Consider the following 18,900-nt stretch of genomic DNA (forward strand, 5'->3'; position numbering starts at 1 on the left):
ACCTCGTCTTAGAAACCTCCATTGATGGAGATTCCACATCCTCCCTAGGCAATTTGTTCCAGTGCTTAACTGCCCTTACAGTAAGGAAATTTTTCTTTGTCTAATCTAAGGCTTTGTCTACACTGCCACTTATGTCGGCAAATTATCTCCCTCAGGGGTGTGAATATGACATAAATGCTAGAGTGCACAGCTTATTCCATTGAAGTAATTTATGCTGCTCACTGGGGTAATTTTTTTATGCTGATGGGAGAGCTCTCTCCTGTCGGTATAGCATTTCTTCACCAAATGCACTGTAGTGGTGTAGCTGTACTGGTGCAGTTGCACCACTGCAGCGCTGTATGTGTAGATGTGACCTAAATCTCCTTTGCTGCAATATAAGCCCATTACTTGTCCTGTTCTCAGTGGTTAAGGAGCAAATTTATCCACCTTCCTCTTTTAAGAACCTTTTGTGTACCTGCAGGCAGTTGTCACCCCTCAGTTTTCTCTTCTTCAGACTAAACCCAGTTTTTTCCAGTCTTTCCTCTTAGGTCATGTTTTCTAGACCTTTCATAATTTTTGTTGCTCTCCTCTAGACTTTCTCCAATTTGTCCACATCTTTCTCAAAGTGTGATGCTAAGAACTGGGGATAGTACTGCAATTGAGGCCTTATAAGTGCTCAGTAGAGTGGAATAATTAATTCTTGTGTCTTGCTTACAATACTCCTGCTAATATCCCAGAATGATTGGATCCAAATTTGTTCTGGTACAAATACACAGGTATTTAAAATAGACCATCCTTTAGTGCATTAGTTTCTATGTACTTGAGTCAAGAATGGTGGTGCAGTTCCAGGAAGTTATCAGCTGCAAGATATGTTTCATACAGATGTCTACAGTTTTGAGAGAAATAATCTTAAAGACAAAGGGAGGGATAACTGCATGTCATATTTGATCAAATGATTGACAGTTAAGACCCCAACATACTGTTTTAATTGCACCATTGGTGAAAAACCACACTGGAAAGGTGTGCTTCTATCTTGCTGTTGTTCACTTCATCCAGAAAACATATAACATCATATCTCAAGCCATCATTCAAATTGTGCAAAATTACTTAATTGCTTACAACAAAATTGTTGTCTTTGACACAACAATGACCTGTACTTTCAGTTCTGTACTGTTTGGACTGTTTCCTGGTAGCATCCACTCTCTATGCTTTGCCCACGTAATCCACTTGGTGAGAGAGAGTTTTCATAAGCCCTTTGAGAATGTCAATGCACTTTGAGCATTTTCACAGATGTTGTGTATGGCATGAGGCAGGAAGATGAGGTATTTAAATTATCTCAGCCAAAAAGTTCCAGGAGCAGCAATGGCTCCAGACCCAGTAACTAGATAGAGCTGCTGAGTGTTTTGCATTTCAGTACCATGCAAAATACTTTTAATATTGATCACAGGTTTGTTGTAGAAGAAATAGGTGTTTGTGGCAGCTCAGCACTGCATTCATTGCAGGATCTTAAGACTGTTGTCAGGTGGGGCCCAGGGTTTAGTGCTGAAGATTGCATTGTGTTTTATTGATCAGATGTATAACCCAGTTATTGAACTAATGGATATACTTGGAAGCCAAAAAATATGAACTCAGATTTGTCCTCTGTTTTAGGAAGATGCCACTCAAAGGTTTCTCGAGACTGAAGAGATCAATAATAATTTAAAACCTAATCAGAGCATGAATTTGGAGCTCTTGTTTCAGTCTGCTATTGACAATTTAGCTGAAAAGCCGAAGTAGTACACCAGTGATACTGAGAGTGGGAAACCTGCTAATAAATTCCTTAAATATATAAGTAGTTTCAATCTCAGAGGTGTTTGTGAGATGTTGCATATCAAAGAAGATGGCACTTCAGTTCTATGATTGAGCAACTTTCCAGCAGAGAAATTGTCTTTGTATACTTACAAGATGGCACCAAAAGCCACCCAGAGTGCTCTACCACCAATAAATATTGATTTGTTGTAATCTTCAACAACTGATCATCTTCCTAATTTGACAACATTAGCTTTGAGATACATAAATGGAAGTAACCCCTACATCTGATGCAGAATGCAGCCACTCACAGTATATCTTGTCCTGTCCAACCAAAATGTTCTCTTTCAGAAGTCAGACTGAAGTAGCTGGTGGTCCTTTATTTTAGTTGTGGAGTTTAAAAATATATGATAAAAATTTTTTCGTTTCTACTTTTTGTGATTGTTATTTTAGTTAATTTGCTTGTGTTTTCATATCAGCTATGAAAGAAAGATACTGAGTATCTGCACAATAATTTAATTATCTTGCACGTTCTTATACAGAGCAAAGACTTAAAATATTTTTTAATTTTCTTTTTTTATTTTAATCTTGGAGTTTGAAAGATGTGATCATTAGCTTCATTGTAGAAAAGAGTGTGTTTTTGGTATCCATTCACTATAAAAAAAATCTTAATTTAAGTAGTCACTATTTAACAACTATTTTTCAGTTAAATGAACCACACATACTGGGTCACTTTAGTGTCACACTTTTTGATAAGTGATGATAAAGATATAGCTTTTGTGATTAAAATGTGGCTTTATACGTAGAAAATTCATGAAAACTGGCCTCTATATCTGTCTAAAGAGGCTGTATTAATATATTCTGTTAAACTTGTTAAATAAATAAATAAATAAATAAAAAGTACAGTTTTGCATAACTTTCCATTTTTGTGCACCTAATTCCTTGAGGTGTGCCCAACCTACCCATATCCAGGTTCCAGCCCCATTCCATGAAACCGCTCTTGATCCTAAGACTCACAGCTTTCTTCCCCTTGTTTGTCCGTTTCCCCCCCCCCCTCCTTTCTTGGGCTATATATGATATGATTCAGGCAGGCTTCCACAGTCCCCATTCTGGTTCCCATCCCAAAGAGCCTTTCTCCTGACTTGTAAATCCCCTGTAATTCTCCTTTTAAGGCTGCCTCCCTTCTCTCTTCCTGGGAGTCACCTAACAACTAGTTTTATCATGTTAAGGAAGTAGCTACCTAACTAACTCCTGGCCCCATTTCCCATCTGATCATCTGCTCCCTTGAATACCTAATTCCTTAAAGGTGCTATGTCATGGAACATCTTAAAGGGGGCAGGCAACCTTGTGACCATGTACAACTTCCAACAAGCTCATATAGCATTTGGGAATCTTGGGGATATTTACTGCTACTTAGTCTTCAAGGGTGAAGATTGATAGTGCTTATGCTTGAAGGAGAAAGGAAAGGTATTTGACTGTAATTCATTTCTCAAGTGGATGGTTGAGAAGAACCCACACTTCTGCCCTCTTAAATTCAAATTCTGAGGACCTAGCTCAAGAAAACATTTAAGCCCATACTTGTGTCAGAGTGACTTAAATGGAAATTAAGCACATGCTTAAGTGCTGCCATGAATAGAGTTGTTTTCCTGAACTAGGCTCTGTATAGGGAAAATAAATTGTTTGTGGGGCATGTCTCATTATAAGCCCAAACAGCTGGTGCTGCAAGAATGTGTGTAGCCCAGACAGACACTCTTTGCTTTACAGTAAGTCATTTTTTAATTTGTAAAAGACCAGAGAGGAAAAAATGTATGTTAGAAGTGTTTATTAGAACACTAGTGTTTCTCATTTTGTTTTGTTTTTATTTAATAGGTACAACACCTCCTGGAACACAGGTGAGTAAAAACCAAGGCTTCAGAAATGTAATAGAAGTACAATGACTATAAGTCCATATATGGACATTCAAAAAAAAAAGTTATCCTTAGTCTAGTGTTGGGTATTTTTGCACTAGTGAAATACTCTGTTTTTAAATTCCGAAATTTTTTATTGATTTAGTTAAATTTAAAAAGAAATGTTCCTGTCTGTTTAGTGTTCACGAAACTTTTGTATTGTTAGCTCTGAAGTGTGTAGTCTTAATCAACAGAGCAGTATAGCACAATGTGATCTTCACTGTGCCCTGACACAGCCATGCTCAGAATGAGGGCACTTCAGATTCCATGACTATATTCAATCCTTGATGACTCAGATGCGATTACCAACAAGGATCTTCATTAGTGCCAATTATTATAATAGTTTGTCATAAGGGATAGAATAGATTTTTCTGATGAGTGGTCAGAATCTACTAATCTGGAAAGCACGTCCCAGTCCATCAATGTTTCTAGTCCTAATAGGCTCTTTGATCCAAGTGTGGGTGTCAGCTAATTTTATCTATTTTGCTGTTACTGAACTAAACTGTTTTTTCAGTACTCCAATAAAAAATTAAATGTTAATAATTAAATCTCTGATACTATTTCTGCTCCCTGCAAAATCTTCAGAAGGTATTTGGATCCTATGCTTTTGTTGACATTTTAAGTAGCTCCTGTTCCCATGTTCAAGAGAAATTACCACAGTACAATAACTTAATAAGAGCAAATATTGGGATGGGGATTTAGATGAAATATGAGATTTACTTTCCCTTTCACTTAAGTGGTCATTTTTGCTTTTATACTATTGGAAAACTGGGATTATAATTTTTAAAATGTAAGGCATGGGTCTAACTCCAATAACACTCAGTAGACTAGCCACTAAAATTAAAACAATTAATATGTGCAGGGGAGGCAAGATGGTAATCAATGTGATTTTTAAATCTGATAGCTTATGGATAAGGATAAGACTGTACTTCCAGAGACCTCCATGACATTTTCTGCTTCAGCCCTAGGGTGGTGCGGGCCTCTGCAGCTCCCAGCATAGACCACCATTGCTAAAAAATTAATGTCTGTACACCAATGGATTCAGTCTTTTCAGTGGTATATAATAATTGGTTCCAGCCCTGTTGATTCTGACACTTTAAATCATTCACTGGTTCTTTGGATTAGCAGGATTAGTGTGGCACCAGTCCATAACTTAATGTAACAATTACCAGCCTTGGATCATTGTAACTTTCGGTCTGTAGAGATGTATCCAGGTGTCACCTAGGAAGTAATTTGAAACTTTGAACTTATTTCACATGGCGCACCAAACTGCCATTTTATGAAAATGATTTTCAGTCATTAACAAACTAAGCTGCATTTAAAGTTGCATTTAAAAGTGACCAAGGTGTGTGTCTGTCATTGTCTGTCTTGGAATAATACTGTATTGCAAGTTTTCATGTTTGATCCTTTGCTATACTTTTAAAATCATTTACTGTCAACAAGAAATTTGTAAATCTGAATCAGTGTAATTTAAGCTTCTATGAAACGATTTTGTGTTTAAAAAATCTTATTGGGTATATTTAAAGTACATTTTTTTATATTTAAACAAATAGAAGAAATCAGTACATTTTTTTAAATCTCTGGATTTTTTTTTTCAGATCACACATCCAATAATTTGTGCAGCCCAGCAAACCGCCACAACCAACAGTTCTATAAGTGATGATCCTTCTAAACAGGTTTCACTAGTTTCCACTTGCATTTAACTTTTCTAGAGTTTTTATAGCATTCCATAATCACATTTTATTGCTTCTGATTGATGGTCTGTTCTGTTTTTCCTAGAAATCCATGTGGACAGAACATAAATCACCAGATGGAAGAACTTATTATTATAATACTGAAACAAAGCAATCTACATGGGAGAAGCCAGATGACCTCAAAACACCTGCTGAGGTAAACCCAAGTTCATTGAAAGATAGAAGTGACTTAAAATAAAAAGTTCAGCATAGTGTTCAGAAGACCTGCATTAGAATTTTTATTTCAGTATACAGCCATTTTATTTCCATTTACAGCCATAAATACCCTCCACTACAAAAAAAACCCCAATTAATTCTAGATAGACTGTCTATAATTGAGTGAAAAGATCTGTTATAAAAAGTCTACAGTAAAGAGTGAAAAGGTGCATTGTTTCAAGTCTTCATAAATCAATACTTGAAGTGTGGATTCTTCAAAATACTTGTGCTTTTGTGATCACTGTGTGACATCAGGTTTACATTTTGCTGTTTTACTTCAGGAAATACTTTCATTGTATACATTGTGATATGCTTTAAGTTATTTTTTGTTTTAAGGCCTATTTTTGGGTTGTTTTTAAGGCTATTTTAGTAGTTTTGAAACATCATTGTAGTAAGATTTTTAACAAATATTTTTGCTCTCCATTAGCAAATGTTATCTAAATGTCCTTGGAAAGAGTACAAATCTGACTCTGGAAAGCCTTACTACTACAATTCCCAAACAAAAGAGTCACGCTGGGCAAAACCCAAAGAGCTTGAAGATCTTGAAGGTAACTAATGGAAACTGAGCATTTTGTGTATTATATAGGTGTTGTTTCCATATAAATTATAGCAAGGAATTTGTACTGTTATTTTAGGGTAGGAATTGTGCTTCTTATTAAAAATTAAATGGACTGACACAAAAAAGTGATGCTAGAGCTTTGCTCCAATAATATAAAATTATAACTGAACAGAACTCATCTGTCTTATTTTAATGTTGATCAAAGTCTAAAAGATTAAACTTAATGTTATCCTATTCAGTGGATGTGAAATAAAAATGGTGTTAGCTATCTTAGTTGAAAATCAAAATTATTATGCATAAAGCTGTTTGTAAATGATGTTGCTAATCTGTTTCCCCTAATCCCTTCTGTCAACATTCAATCAATTATCATGAACCACCATTGCTTCAATACATTGTTGTTGAGTAAAGCTAATTTATCAAAGTCAAAACCATGCACACATCCAAAGAGCATGTGTTTAAAGCTTTATTTTGAGATAATTTGTTTAATTTTGGGGGTGAAGGATTATTAAGGTGAGAAACAACTTTTTATCATATTATGACATATAAGAATATAAATTGAAGTCTCATTTGGATTTCTTCTGGCTATTTCACAAAAGTAATGTCCTAATATGTACTGGTGGAGTGTACAGCTACATTGGTGTTTAATGTGGATGGGGTATGTTCATTATTTTTGGTAAATCAAGGCCATGGTGAAGAAATTACAAAATTATTTAAAGGAAGCTAAGATAATAGAATAGTACAAATGGGAAGAGTTGGAGGGTGGGGGAGGCGGAATAATGGAAGCAAGAATACTAACATGAATATCAACAATAAAAGAATAGCTTGATCTATTTTTATATTCCAATTTACTTAAAAAAGAGAATATCAATGTTTTCTAAACATAAGCTTCTTATGGACACTACATTTTGAATAAACATTTTCTTTTTCTCCTACAGCAATGATTAAAGCAGAAGAAAACAGGTATGTTTATAAAAATACTTTTTCATTAAATTGATAGTATCAGTGCCTATTTTTTTCTTAAACTTAAATAATCCTGATCTTTTGAAATAAATGTCTAGCTTGCTTTCAGTTGGTAAAATGTTTTAATACTTGATTACCAAAGTATATTTTCATTATTTAATTTAGAAGTTCTTTTAATTTAAAAATCTTTGAACTTCTGTTTCTGTTCAGCTATGCAGTTCTTATAAAGAACTCTCTACTTTTGAAATTGTTTTAGATCCTTGTTTTTTGTGAAATATAGCACTTTGTAAGGTAGGCCTAAAACTCTTGACAATGTCCTTTAGAAACTTATTTCAAGTCTCATATTTTCCCTTAAGGTTTATTGAACTTACATGACTATATAACTCTTACTTCTATTTTCTTATTTGGTGTATTCAGCAGTAAACCAGAAGAATCAACTTCAACATCTTCTGCTCCAGCTGTTGCAACAGAAGTTACAGATAGCAGCAGCACCGCTACCACCACCACCACCACCACCAGTACCAGCACCACTGATGTCGAAACAGCTGTGGCTGCTACTGCAGCCACTGCCATTCCTGCTGTAGCAGCTGCTCCTGAAGCTGAAACTTCTACAGTTGCTGCTGTTGTAGAAAATGAAAGTACAGTAACTACAACTGCTGAGGAGCAAGTGCAACAAACTACTACCACTAACACCACCACCACCACCACCTCCACCTCCACCTCTGTTGTTCAAGAGCAGAATGTAGACGCTGCCTCTACCACTGTAGAGGAAACTTCTAAACAGGAGACCTCAGTGGAGTAAGTAAAATCCAATAATTTGGCTTGGAATATAGTTTTCAAATCTGAGGCGTTTTAGTTTTGAGAGTTGTGGGATTGTTGTTACGTTAGCGGTGGCTAAATGTTTTGTTCAGATTTTTTCAAAAGAAAAAAGAGAATGGAGCAAAGGTAGGGGAGAAAAATGATTAAGAAAAAACACAAGGGAAGAAGGCACTTCAAATTATTTTTTAAAAATCTCTCTCAGGACCTTCTTTTATTTACCAAATGTAATTGGATATTGTTAGAACTCATGACTTTATCTATCTAAAAAAAATTTAAAAGTGTTAGATAAACAGTATTAAAACACACAACCATACAGACTGCCCCTGTGAAAAGCGAGTTAGACTTTGTTTTAAATATTTAAGAATTTTAACAGACAGCATCACTCCTGAAATACCCAGATGTTTGTATGTAATTTAAAATACACATTTTTAAAAATGCAAAACTAAGAAAAAAAATGTAGCCCACTCTGAAGTATTAGCCCAACTAAAAAATCCAAATCAAATAAACCCAGCAAAGCTGTATCACACCTTCTCAACTAACTGCAACTACACAGTCTTCCATCCCTCACCAAAAGCCTATGAAAACAGAGAAGTTTTGTAGCATATCTTGAAGGTCAATAGCTTTTGGCATGGGTAGAAGTAATTGCAGAATCAAGTCTTACACAAGTAACACCCTGTTTTCCTCTTCCTCTCCCTCACTTAAATAAAGGGATAGATAATTTGAGCAGGCCATTGATTGCCATAGTGGCAGCCCTATTCCCAAGAGATTTATTTTTAAAATGACTTGTTTAGACAGTCTAAAATTTCTGGTTTTTCCCCATAATGTGTATCATTTTATTTTAGACTAGCAAACATTTATTTTTATATAAAGTGTTAATTTCCATCTTACTAAATTATATTTTTGAAAAATATTTCTCAAGTCTGTTTATTGGACGTTTCTTAAATTGATAATGACTGCTTGGTTTAACTGAAAAATAGTGAATTTACCTAAAGTATATAATATTTTGTCTTTTTAATCCTTATAGTGTTGCTCCCAAAAAAGAGGAAGAGGACACTCAGCCAGTTAAAAAAACATATACATGGAATACGAAAGAAGAAGCAAAGCAAGCATTTAAAGAACTGTTGAAAGAAAAGGTTTTTTAAATTAAGTCAACTACTCTTTAAACTTTCTAGAATTATTTGCCTGAAAAATTACTAATTTTTTTAAAAAGTTGACTTTCAGACTGGAGTAAACAAGGAAAAAGAATGTCATAAAGGAAGTATAATTATTTAGGCAATCATTTTATATATTGCCTATGCTTTTAAAAAATATATTTGTGTGTGATCAGTGGGCTCACAGCTCTTCTTCTCCTCCAGTTTTTCCCCAGTGTATTGAAATATAAAACTCCTAGTTTTGTCCAAAATCTAGAAGTTGCTTGAGTTTTAATTGCCATATGAAGATATAATTTCAGTGGCAAAAAAATTATAAGGATTATAAGGACAAAGGCAAAAACTGTCACTGTTTAACAGCAGATGTTTGCACAGAAGTGACTTTCACATTAAAATACATTTGTATTCAACAAAAATCCATTTCCTTTTTCATTTATCTTACTATAATTATTAAAGCTGCATGTGTTTAGACAGAATCTTTTACAATCCATCCTTTGTGAAGTCATAATTCTGTTATGAACTATGTCTTAAATGAATTGCAATAACAAAGCGGAATGCCATAAATGCATTATTACTTCACTGCAGGATAAAAAATATGGAGCCCTCTAGAGTTGTCCTTTGGTGTGCTTTCTGAATTTCCCACCATTGTTCAAAAGGAGGGTGTGGTAGGAGAAGAATGAGCTAGTGCTGGATTTCCCCCACAGTCTTTGTTGAAGGATGGTTTCTGTAGTGTGCCCAACATAGCAGTGTACAAATGCAGAAGAGGAGTGCCTGAAAGAATCAAACTGCAGAAATAGTGATGATCCTAAAAGTGCCAAGCATTTCTCTGACTGACTTATGAAAACATCACTTTATTTTTACTGATATACATAGTTATTATCAAGGGGGAATAACCAGTCTTTGTACAGCTCTCCTGTTAACATCAGCAAGAAGTCTGCTGTGCCTCACCACACAAATTAAATACTTCAGTCTAGTCTGTTTTTTTTTTTAATCAGTATTTCCAAGGAAACTATCATCATAGTATGCTGGTACCAAATCTAGTGGTTACATTATTGATTTAATGTCTTCACAGCGTGTACCATCTAATGCCTCATGGGAGCAAGCTATGAAAATGATCATTAATGATCCTAGATACAGGTACTACTTCCTTTCTTCTCTTTAATCTGCATTGTTTGTCATAGACATAATGTATATATGCTTTGCCCTCATCAGTGTCATATTTGACCACTGAAATAGGATTTGATCAAATACTGACAGTTCCTGCGCCAAGCCAATTGTCTTTTTTGAGTGTGACCTCTTACTAAAGTAGCAAAATACCTTGGGAGCTGAATATGTTTACATCTGAACAATGGAATGGTACATGGTCTTAAAGCAAAGATGCATTAGCAGTGGTAACTAGAGTTAAACTAAGAGATGGTCTTCACATTTTAAAAAATCTTCACTGAAATAGGCATTTATGCTTGTTATGATGGAGTTGCTAAGAACTTTTTTACCATGTTTTCAAAAGAGCTCTTTGTTCTCATTGGAGCTTTTGGGTGCTGAACAGACCTGAAAATTTAGCTCTACATGTAATGTCCAGAATGCATCCTGAAAGTAGGATCTCTTGTGAGGCTATTTGGTAGTATGTTACAAGAAAAGCTACTTCTGTACCATAGGCTTCACTTTGTTTCGCCACACTTCTATTAACATTTATTCTGTATGTAAACAAATTTTCATTATTTTCATTATTTACTTTTCTTTTCTAATTCCCATTTTTGTACTTAAAATCTTGTTTTTCTTGATGTGCAGTGCTTTGGCAAAGTTGAGTGAAAAAAAGCAAGCCTTTAATGCTTACAAAGTCCAGACAGAGAAAGAAGAAAAAGAAGAAGCAAGATCAAAATACAAAGAAGCTAAAGAATCCTTTCAGCGTTTCCTTGAAAACCATGAAAAGATGACATCTACAACAAGATACAAGTAAGATCAATTTAATGTACAACAACACTGTTTTAAGTTCAACCTTAAATTTCCTTGGCTAGCTTTCTGATGAACATTAACCTTTGTATAACATTTAGTCTTTGAGAAATCTAAGCGCTTGTCTACATTTAAAACGCTGCAGGGAAGACACTACCTATGCTTTTCCTGTCAACATAGTTTATCCATATCCCCAAGAGGCGGTAGCTAGGTCAATGGGAGAATTCTTCTTTCAACCTAGTTCTCCTTTCAACCAGGGGTTAGGTTGGTTTAACTTTGTCGTTCAGGTGTATGGAATTTTCACACCCCTGAACGATATAGTTACACTGCCCTAATTTTCTATTGTGGTACCAGGCCTTAGACTACAGTACAATGGGGCATAAAATGGAACTGATAGCATTTGAGTTCAAGTATCTAGAAATGAAGGGAAAACATTAAGAAACACTTCCATATTTTTATTTAAAAATAAACACAATCTTTCCTATAAATTAAATTTTAATCATCCTATTTCCCTGTATTGTGCTGTTGTGTTAAATTTCATTGTTTGCTCAAGAAAAGAGTAGAATATAAATTCTTAAGGCATGTCTACACAAACACTGCCTGGCAAGCTGCGGTGTAAATCTGAGGCACTTCAGCATGCTGTGCAGTAGCTGTTCATGTGGACCCTGCTACTGCACTCAGGAAGTTCCCTAGTGCACATTGACATACAGTGCTCACTAGGGAACTTTTAGTGCACCGTAGCAGGATCCACATGGACACTTAGAGCACGGTATGCTTTAGTACTTTAGATTTACACCTCATTTTGCTGCTCAGTAAGTTTTGGTGCATACATGCCCTTAGTGGCCTTATCGATATCATCTGGATGATAACTGGAGTGAGCCAGGCAAGTTACAACTCTTGTCTCACAATAATGAAAGAAATATACAATAAGAATAAAATTGAGGTTAGTTAAGTTGTTTGTTAGTTACTTAGTAGTGTCAAGTAAGAATTAATGTCATTACTATCAGTGTAAAAACATCTCTCTTTAATTTCTGTACTGCTATGTCAAAGGAGAAGTACATTAATTTTTTTGACCTACCAGACTAGTCCCAGACCATTTTACAGTAAACACCTCACCCCCACATCACTCATACAGTTCTCTTGCTATCCCTTAAACCTCATACGTTCATTCTCATGAATACTTTCAATCTATGAGATTAGGCAAAAGCTTACATGCTGGATGGCTTATTTTTATTGAACCCTTACCTGTGATGTAGAATTCAAGTATTTACATTAACTTAATGCAAGATACATATTTCTTAAATTCTTGTTCATTACCAGGGAAATAACTAAAATGTACTCTTTATTCATCGTAGTAAGTAAATAAACTTGTTTGAAGTAATACACACCACTTGACCCAAAGAGAGAGAGCCAAATTTTACAGCCAAAATTTGAAGCTTTGTATAGCAACTGCTACATTTAAATCAGAGTATGACAGTAAGTGAGTATATATAACTTTTTTGGTGGGGTTTTTTTATATACAGAAAAGCTGAACAAATGTTTGGTGAGATGGAGGTCTGGAATGCAATATCAGAGCGTGATCGTCTTGAAATTTATGAAGATGTCTTGTTCTTTCTGTCTAAAAAAGAAAAGGTACTATTTTTCTTTTTGTTTATCTCAGAGAAAACAATTTAATCTGAATCTGTTGAAGAAAGAAAAGTATTTTCTAGGTTATTCTGAGTGTAGCTTTTTCCTTTGGCAATGACTTTAGGAAACACCATCTAGAACTGTTTCTCATTTTTAATTGTATGTAATTTTCACTTCCCTGAAATAGGCTTGCTGACTGCAAGTCTATTAACTTCATTTTCCCACAAAGAACAATCTGTTTAAGGTAGATACTACATACATTTATATAATGGATTTTGTTCAAAAGTGCTTTATCAGACTGTACAACATACTGAAACAAATTATGGGCCAGAGCCTCAGCCGGTATAAATCTGCATGTTTCCATTGACTTCAGTGGAGCTATGCTGATTTACATAGCTGAAAATCTGATCACATGTATATAGAGACCATTTGATCACCAGTGAAATGTGCAGGATTAGTATGCACAATTGAATACATGCTACAACATTTTACAGCAGAAACTGAAGAACAATGTCTAATTAAAAATGTGAGGAGAATTTTAGATAGAATTTGTCTGTAACTCCAGGGATAAGGTCCATACTCTTGCAAAAAGTTTTTATTTGGCTTTTTTGCTGATTACAAGTGGTCAGAATCTAATTTTTAAGTTCCCTCTGCAAAGCAACTCCTCCCCCGTCACAGTTAGCCTCATGCTTTGGCACTGGTTCTTTACTATCATATGGTATGTCTGCAGAGTACCTGGAAGACACTGATTCACTAACTCTGCTCACGGTGGCATGCTAAGAATAGCAGTGTAGCCACTGTGGCTCAGGTTGACCACCTAAGTATGTACCTTGGGGAACAGGCGGGATTGTATTCAGGCAGCTAGCCCAAGCTACTGCTATGTCCATACTGCTGTTTTTAGCATGTTAGCTGAAGCAGAGCAAGTGCATGTGTTTCAACCTGAGCTGCGAATTATACCACCTAGCTGCTGTGTAAATGTAGGGTATGTCTACACAGCTCAAGTTGGCTAACCCACAAGGGCTAACTTCAGTTAAAATAGCAGTGAAGACACAGCAAATTGGTTTTTAACTTGTCAAGTTCAAACTTAGGCTCCCCTATAGGCTTTAATTCAAGCTGCTAATCTGATTTTTAAAAGCAACGTTGTTATATTTTCACTGCTATTTTAACCTGAGTTAGCTGATGCAGGTTAGCTAACCTAAGAACATTTTGTGTGTGTGCATCCATCCATATGTTTAAAGAAGAGCACCACCATTGAATCACCAGGAGTCTGGAAGGCCTGGGGTCTTTAGCCCATAGGCAGCCCACATGGTGGGGCTGCCATGGGAGCCCTGGCAGCTGCTGATTGAAATTGATATGATTCTTGCCAATTTCACCACTTCACTGCATCAGAACAAAGCTAAATTTTGAAATACAGAAATTTCCTCTGAAAATTCAGAGTTTGGGCCAGCTCTAGATGTGACAATATTACATACAAGGTGATATGGCCATGTATTCAAGTGGTTTTATAATCTATATAGGTTATTTACTGTATGTGTGTCCAAAATTTGTCATTTTCATTGTATATAATCAGAGGGTGTTACTTGATGTTACATAATGTGATACTTTAGGAAAATTAATGCATGGTTGTTTGGTTTTGTTTTTGGTTTTGGTTTTTTGTTTCTTTTGTTTTTGTTTTGTTGCTCTTACTACTGTCTTCAGGAACAAGCTAAGCAGTTACGAAAGAGGAATTGGGAGGCTTTGAAGAATATATTGGACAACATGGCTAATGTAACATACAGTACCACTTGGTCGGAGGCCCAACAGTATCTGATGGATAATCCTACATTTGCAGAGGATGAAGAACTTCAGAGTAAGAAAAAAAAAAAAGTAGGAATCCCTTCCTGAAGAAGGACTGGTTTAGTTACGATTATAAATAGTTAAATATTTTTTTGCCAAATCAGCAACAACTAAATAATGACAGCTGTCCAGCAATTTATGTGAAATGGTCTGCTTTGTTCATTTCAGATAGTATTTTGGGAAGTGGACACCTAATATTACGAATAATGTTTTATCATCTCATTTGAAAGGCAGTGGAGGCCAAATCACTCTCTTCCCTGTTAGGCTATGGTTGACAATGAATACCAAGTACAGCAGCCACTTCCTGTACCTTGCCCTCAAATAGACCAGAGCGAGATCATATATTAATCTCTTTCTAGAAAGTGTGATCTACACCTCATTCTCCAACTCCTAGTGCAGTCGCAATTTAAGTGTAGGAAGGTAATTTACTGTCCATAACAAAGCAAACCTTGGCCTCTTCATGAAGACTGAGTTTGTTCCAGGATATTAGAGAGACAAGGTGGATGAGGTAATAGCTTCTATTGGACTAACTTCAGTTAGTAAGAGAGACAAGCTTCCGAGCTACACAGAAGACCTGGAGAAGAGCTGTGTGTGGCTCAAAAGCTTGTGTCTCTCACCAGCAGAATTTGATCCAGTAAAAGATATTACCTCACCCACCTTATCTCTAATATTCTGGGACTGAAACAGCTGCAACTTCACTTGGTTTAATGTTGTCCAATATTGTTCATAGATTGTGATTATGTGAATTTATTGAAGTATTTGACAAATATCCCTTTTGCATTCTTTCCTGTTCCATGGCAACCTTTGGTAATGTGGAAGGATAGCACAAATGATCTTCTCCTCACCCCCGGTGTTCTTTACAGAAATCTTGTTTTTGTTTATGACTAGGATCCTTCAATATGAGACCAGTTCTGCTATGTAGCATCTATCATTTGTCACTAATGGATAATGCCTTCCCATTATTACCCATTAGTGATGAATGTGGAGAGAAGTTGCTAACAGAAAATTTAGGTAAAAAATTTCTCGGTTGGAAACCCTTTCTCCTCTTTTCTAGATATGGATAAAGAAGATGCACTGATTTGTTTTGAAGAACACATCAGGGCTTTGGAAAAAGAAGAGGAAGAAGAAAAACAGAAGAGTTTGTTGAGGGAAAGGCGACGCCAGCGTAAAAATAGAGAATCTTTTCAGGTTGGTGAAACTTTTTAAACTGTAGAATCTAACTGCTTTCAAATATTCCACATACTTTCAGACTGTCCTTTTTAAAGTAAAAGCACTAGCTTTCTTGGCCTGTCTAACATATACTAATAATTATATATTCCTCTGTGTAATAGGTCAGTTTCCCCGGATAGCAGTGAAAGGTGTGACACATTTTAATAAGTAGGAAAATGTAATTGGAATGTCAGAAGGGGGATGAGGCGCCTCAGGGGCAGGTATAATACCTGAAATTATTTCTTAAATTGTGGTTTGACAAATGAGTTAATTTGATAGTATCTCTTAATAATTATAGCATGAAGTATGCAAAAGCACAATTTCAAATATGTGAAAATGGACACTTTTATTCCATCCTATTTTGCAGCTATTTTTGGATGAATTACATGAACATGGGCAGTTACATTCAATGTCCTCTTGGATGGAATTGTATCCAACCATAAGTTCTGACATCAGATTTACTAACATGCTTGGTCAGCCTGGTAAGATTACTTCCTCTTCCAACAATGTAGAAAGTGATACAGGTACAGAGAGTGTACATTCGGGGTAAAATAGAAGTATGGTGATGATTATTTTCTAAAAAAAATTTTAAAAAGTGCAGCTCTTTGGTTAGAGCTAGCTTTTGACTTCTCTAGTTTTTTCGTTAGGATCAACTGCACTTGATCTTTTCAAGTTTTACGTTGAAGATTTGAAAGCACGTTACCATGATGAAAAGAAGATAATAAAAGACATCTTAAAGGTGAGGAAAAAATGTGCTTTTTCATATGTCTTAATAAGAGGAACCAATATATTATTCAAATGTATTAACTAATAATGTAACTCTGACACTGGGAGTTGGGATTTCATGTTGTGCTAATGCAGTGTGCATTAGTGCTAACGTGGGAGTTCCTGACCCACCTGGTGCCAAGGAGGTAACTCTCTTGCAGGATAAAGCATTTGTGGTTGAAGTCAATACTACTTTTGAAGATTTTGTTACGGTCATCAGTTCAACTAAAAGAGCTACCACCTTAGATGCTGGAAATATCAAACTGGCTTTCAATAGTGTAAGTTTTAACATTCCTGTATGTCCGTATTAAGAAAATTGATTTTAAAAATGTTTTATTAGACAGTGAAATATTCTTTTCTCTGCATCTTTTTAGGTGTGTTTTATGAGTACTTTAATAAATATAGTGCTGCTTAATAAATAATAAAAATACGCTGCTAAGGGGGTGTTTCTTGATATTGTCAGTTTCCAGAATGCAGATTGGAGAGGGAAAGTTCTTGTTCAAAATCTAAATTATCCATCCTAAAGTATAACTGCAGAGTACAAATTCAGCAATGTCTTTGCATTTGTAAGCTGATGCTTCCTAATGAACTTACATTCAATATTGGCAAGTTGTAACAGTTTCTCTATTGTGTCAGACATTGACTTCATTTGAGACTTGAGAAAAGAAGAAATATAAAATTTAAGGTTGAGTAATGGAGTAGATAATTTAAATAGGCACAAACAAAATGGCAGAAAATACCAAAGTTGAAATATCTTGAGGCTTTTTGGCAAAACTGCATGCTTATTTATGTTATTGTTACTATCACTTTGGATGATTTCATGACTTACTTTGTGTAGTTGCTGGAAAAGGCAGAAGCCCGTGAACGTGAGAGGGAAAAAGAAGAGGCTCGCAAAATGAAGCGGAAAGAGTCAGCATTCAAGAGTATGTTGAAACAAGCTACACCCCCAATTGAATTGGATGCTGTCTGGGAAGATGTATGTATTGTGTTACTTTTCATCTACTCAAGAATGTTGTTTGTTGGTTTGATGTATGCAGCTATTTTATTAAAAAGCTGTCAGATCTCATAGACTCCAGCCTTATTCCTGTCAGTATAACTTACACACACAAAAATAGGTCTTTCCCATCTTTTAAATGAACTTCCATTGAATTGAGGTAATTAATTTATTTTTCAGTACTATTTTTAATTGAGGAAATAATTATTCTAAAAAATAGTTTCCAGGACACATTTTGTGTGGAAGGCAAGTTTATCAAAAGTATATGACATCTGGGTACATCATTAAAAAAAAAAACAAAAAACAAGCACCAATTGTTTAGCTAAATTTGAAGAACCATTGCAAGAGTACGGGAAACTTCAAAATATTTTTATCAAAACCCTGTTAAATATCATATTACTTTCCTTTGCCATTGCCTTGCCCATTGCTGCTCTGTCATCAGCAGATCTGTCTCTTTAGATGAAGTTTCTGTTTTCCTTCACATCTGGATTCATGCAGTAATGTCACAATCTGCTGTTTGATAAGTGTTTCAAGCTAACAAATAGTGATGTCACAAAATTGTTGACTACAATGGCAAGAATAAAAGAAGAGATCTGCTGTTTCACACACTTAGAATGATGGGAAAGAAAATGCAGGAAAATGCATTCACTGTTTATGGTGGTTTGGAGGACCTATTTTTTTTTTTTTTTTTTTTAAATGCTTCAGTTTTAAATGGGGTCAGAGAACTACTTACTTTAACCATAGCGGAACTGAACTTTTAAAGATGTTCACTTATAGATAGCCATTTAAAAAAATGAGAATGAGTCTAAAACTTATAGGAGAAACTATGTAGTTATCTGAATGTGACAATCACATTTGGAAGTGTGGAACACATTATATACATGATCTTGTTGGGGTAGGGAGTACATTCACCCTGCAACAGTACAATATATTTTTTTTTCATTTATGAAATCATGTTTGTTTTACTTGATTGTTAAATGTATGTGTGTGTCTCTATTTGCAGTAATATTTCATTCTGTTATTCCTTTTCATATAGATCAGGGATAGATTTGTGAAGGAACCAGCATTTGAAGACATCACTCTAGAATCTGAAAGAAAAAGAATCTTTAAAGACTTTATACATGTATTAGAGGTAATTTTTTATTTGTTTTTCATAGCAATTTTGTAAGTCCCTTGGATTGAATGACTCTTAAATTGTAAGAAAAAAATCTTTCTAAAACTGTACTGAATATTTTTGTGACAAATATTAAGCCTCAATGTGAAAGTAGTGAAGTGTATTATAGTTAAGCTATTTTCATGGTTTTTTTTTTTAATCTGTGATTGAGCTGTTTTAACTAACCTCCCTTTTCATACACAACATCCTGAAATAGTT

The 18,900-nt window shown here is 35.2% G+C and overlaps 1 protein-coding gene across 2 annotated transcripts in view; it reads left to right on the plus strand.

Moving 5' to 3' along the window:
- The window catches only part of PRPF40A (pre-mRNA processing factor 40 homolog A), a 41,071-nt gene that overhangs the window by 15,211 nt on the left and 6,960 nt on the right, over positions 1 to 18,900 (plus strand). The window contains exons 5-21 of one of the 2 annotated variants that reach the window (XM_067549431.1): positions 3,637 to 3,659; positions 5,312 to 5,389; positions 5,493 to 5,603; positions 6,090 to 6,210; positions 7,157 to 7,181; positions 7,599 to 7,979; positions 9,025 to 9,133; positions 10,221 to 10,285; positions 10,937 to 11,101; positions 12,622 to 12,730; positions 14,423 to 14,573; positions 15,615 to 15,748; positions 16,137 to 16,251; positions 16,405 to 16,508; positions 16,696 to 16,812; positions 17,373 to 17,510; positions 18,565 to 18,660. In XM_067549431.1, the coding sequence (XP_067405532.1) occupies positions 3,637 to 3,659; positions 5,312 to 5,389; positions 5,493 to 5,603; positions 6,090 to 6,210; positions 7,157 to 7,181; positions 7,599 to 7,979; positions 9,025 to 9,133; positions 10,221 to 10,285; positions 10,937 to 11,101; positions 12,622 to 12,730; positions 14,423 to 14,573; positions 15,615 to 15,748; positions 16,137 to 16,251; positions 16,405 to 16,508; positions 16,696 to 16,812; positions 17,373 to 17,510; positions 18,565 to 18,660 (2,042 nt within the window). The remainder of the gene's footprint in view (positions 1 to 3,636; positions 3,660 to 5,311; positions 5,390 to 5,492; positions 5,604 to 6,089; positions 6,211 to 7,156; positions 7,182 to 7,598; positions 7,980 to 9,024; positions 9,134 to 10,220; positions 10,286 to 10,936; positions 11,102 to 12,621; positions 12,731 to 14,422; positions 14,574 to 15,614; positions 15,749 to 16,136; positions 16,252 to 16,404; positions 16,509 to 16,695; positions 16,813 to 17,372; positions 17,511 to 18,564; positions 18,661 to 18,900) is intronic. The other variant, XM_067549432.1, reaches the window with a different exon arrangement.

The sequence above is a fragment of the Emydura macquarii genome, unplaced genomic scaffold (genome assembly GCF_026122565.2).
Source record: "Emydura macquarii macquarii isolate MOO-44397 ecotype Brisbane River unplaced genomic scaffold, CSIRO-AGI_Emac_v2 contig_1253, whole genome shotgun sequence".
NCBI classification, from domain to species: Eukaryota; Metazoa; Chordata; order Testudines; family Chelidae; genus Emydura; species Emydura macquarii.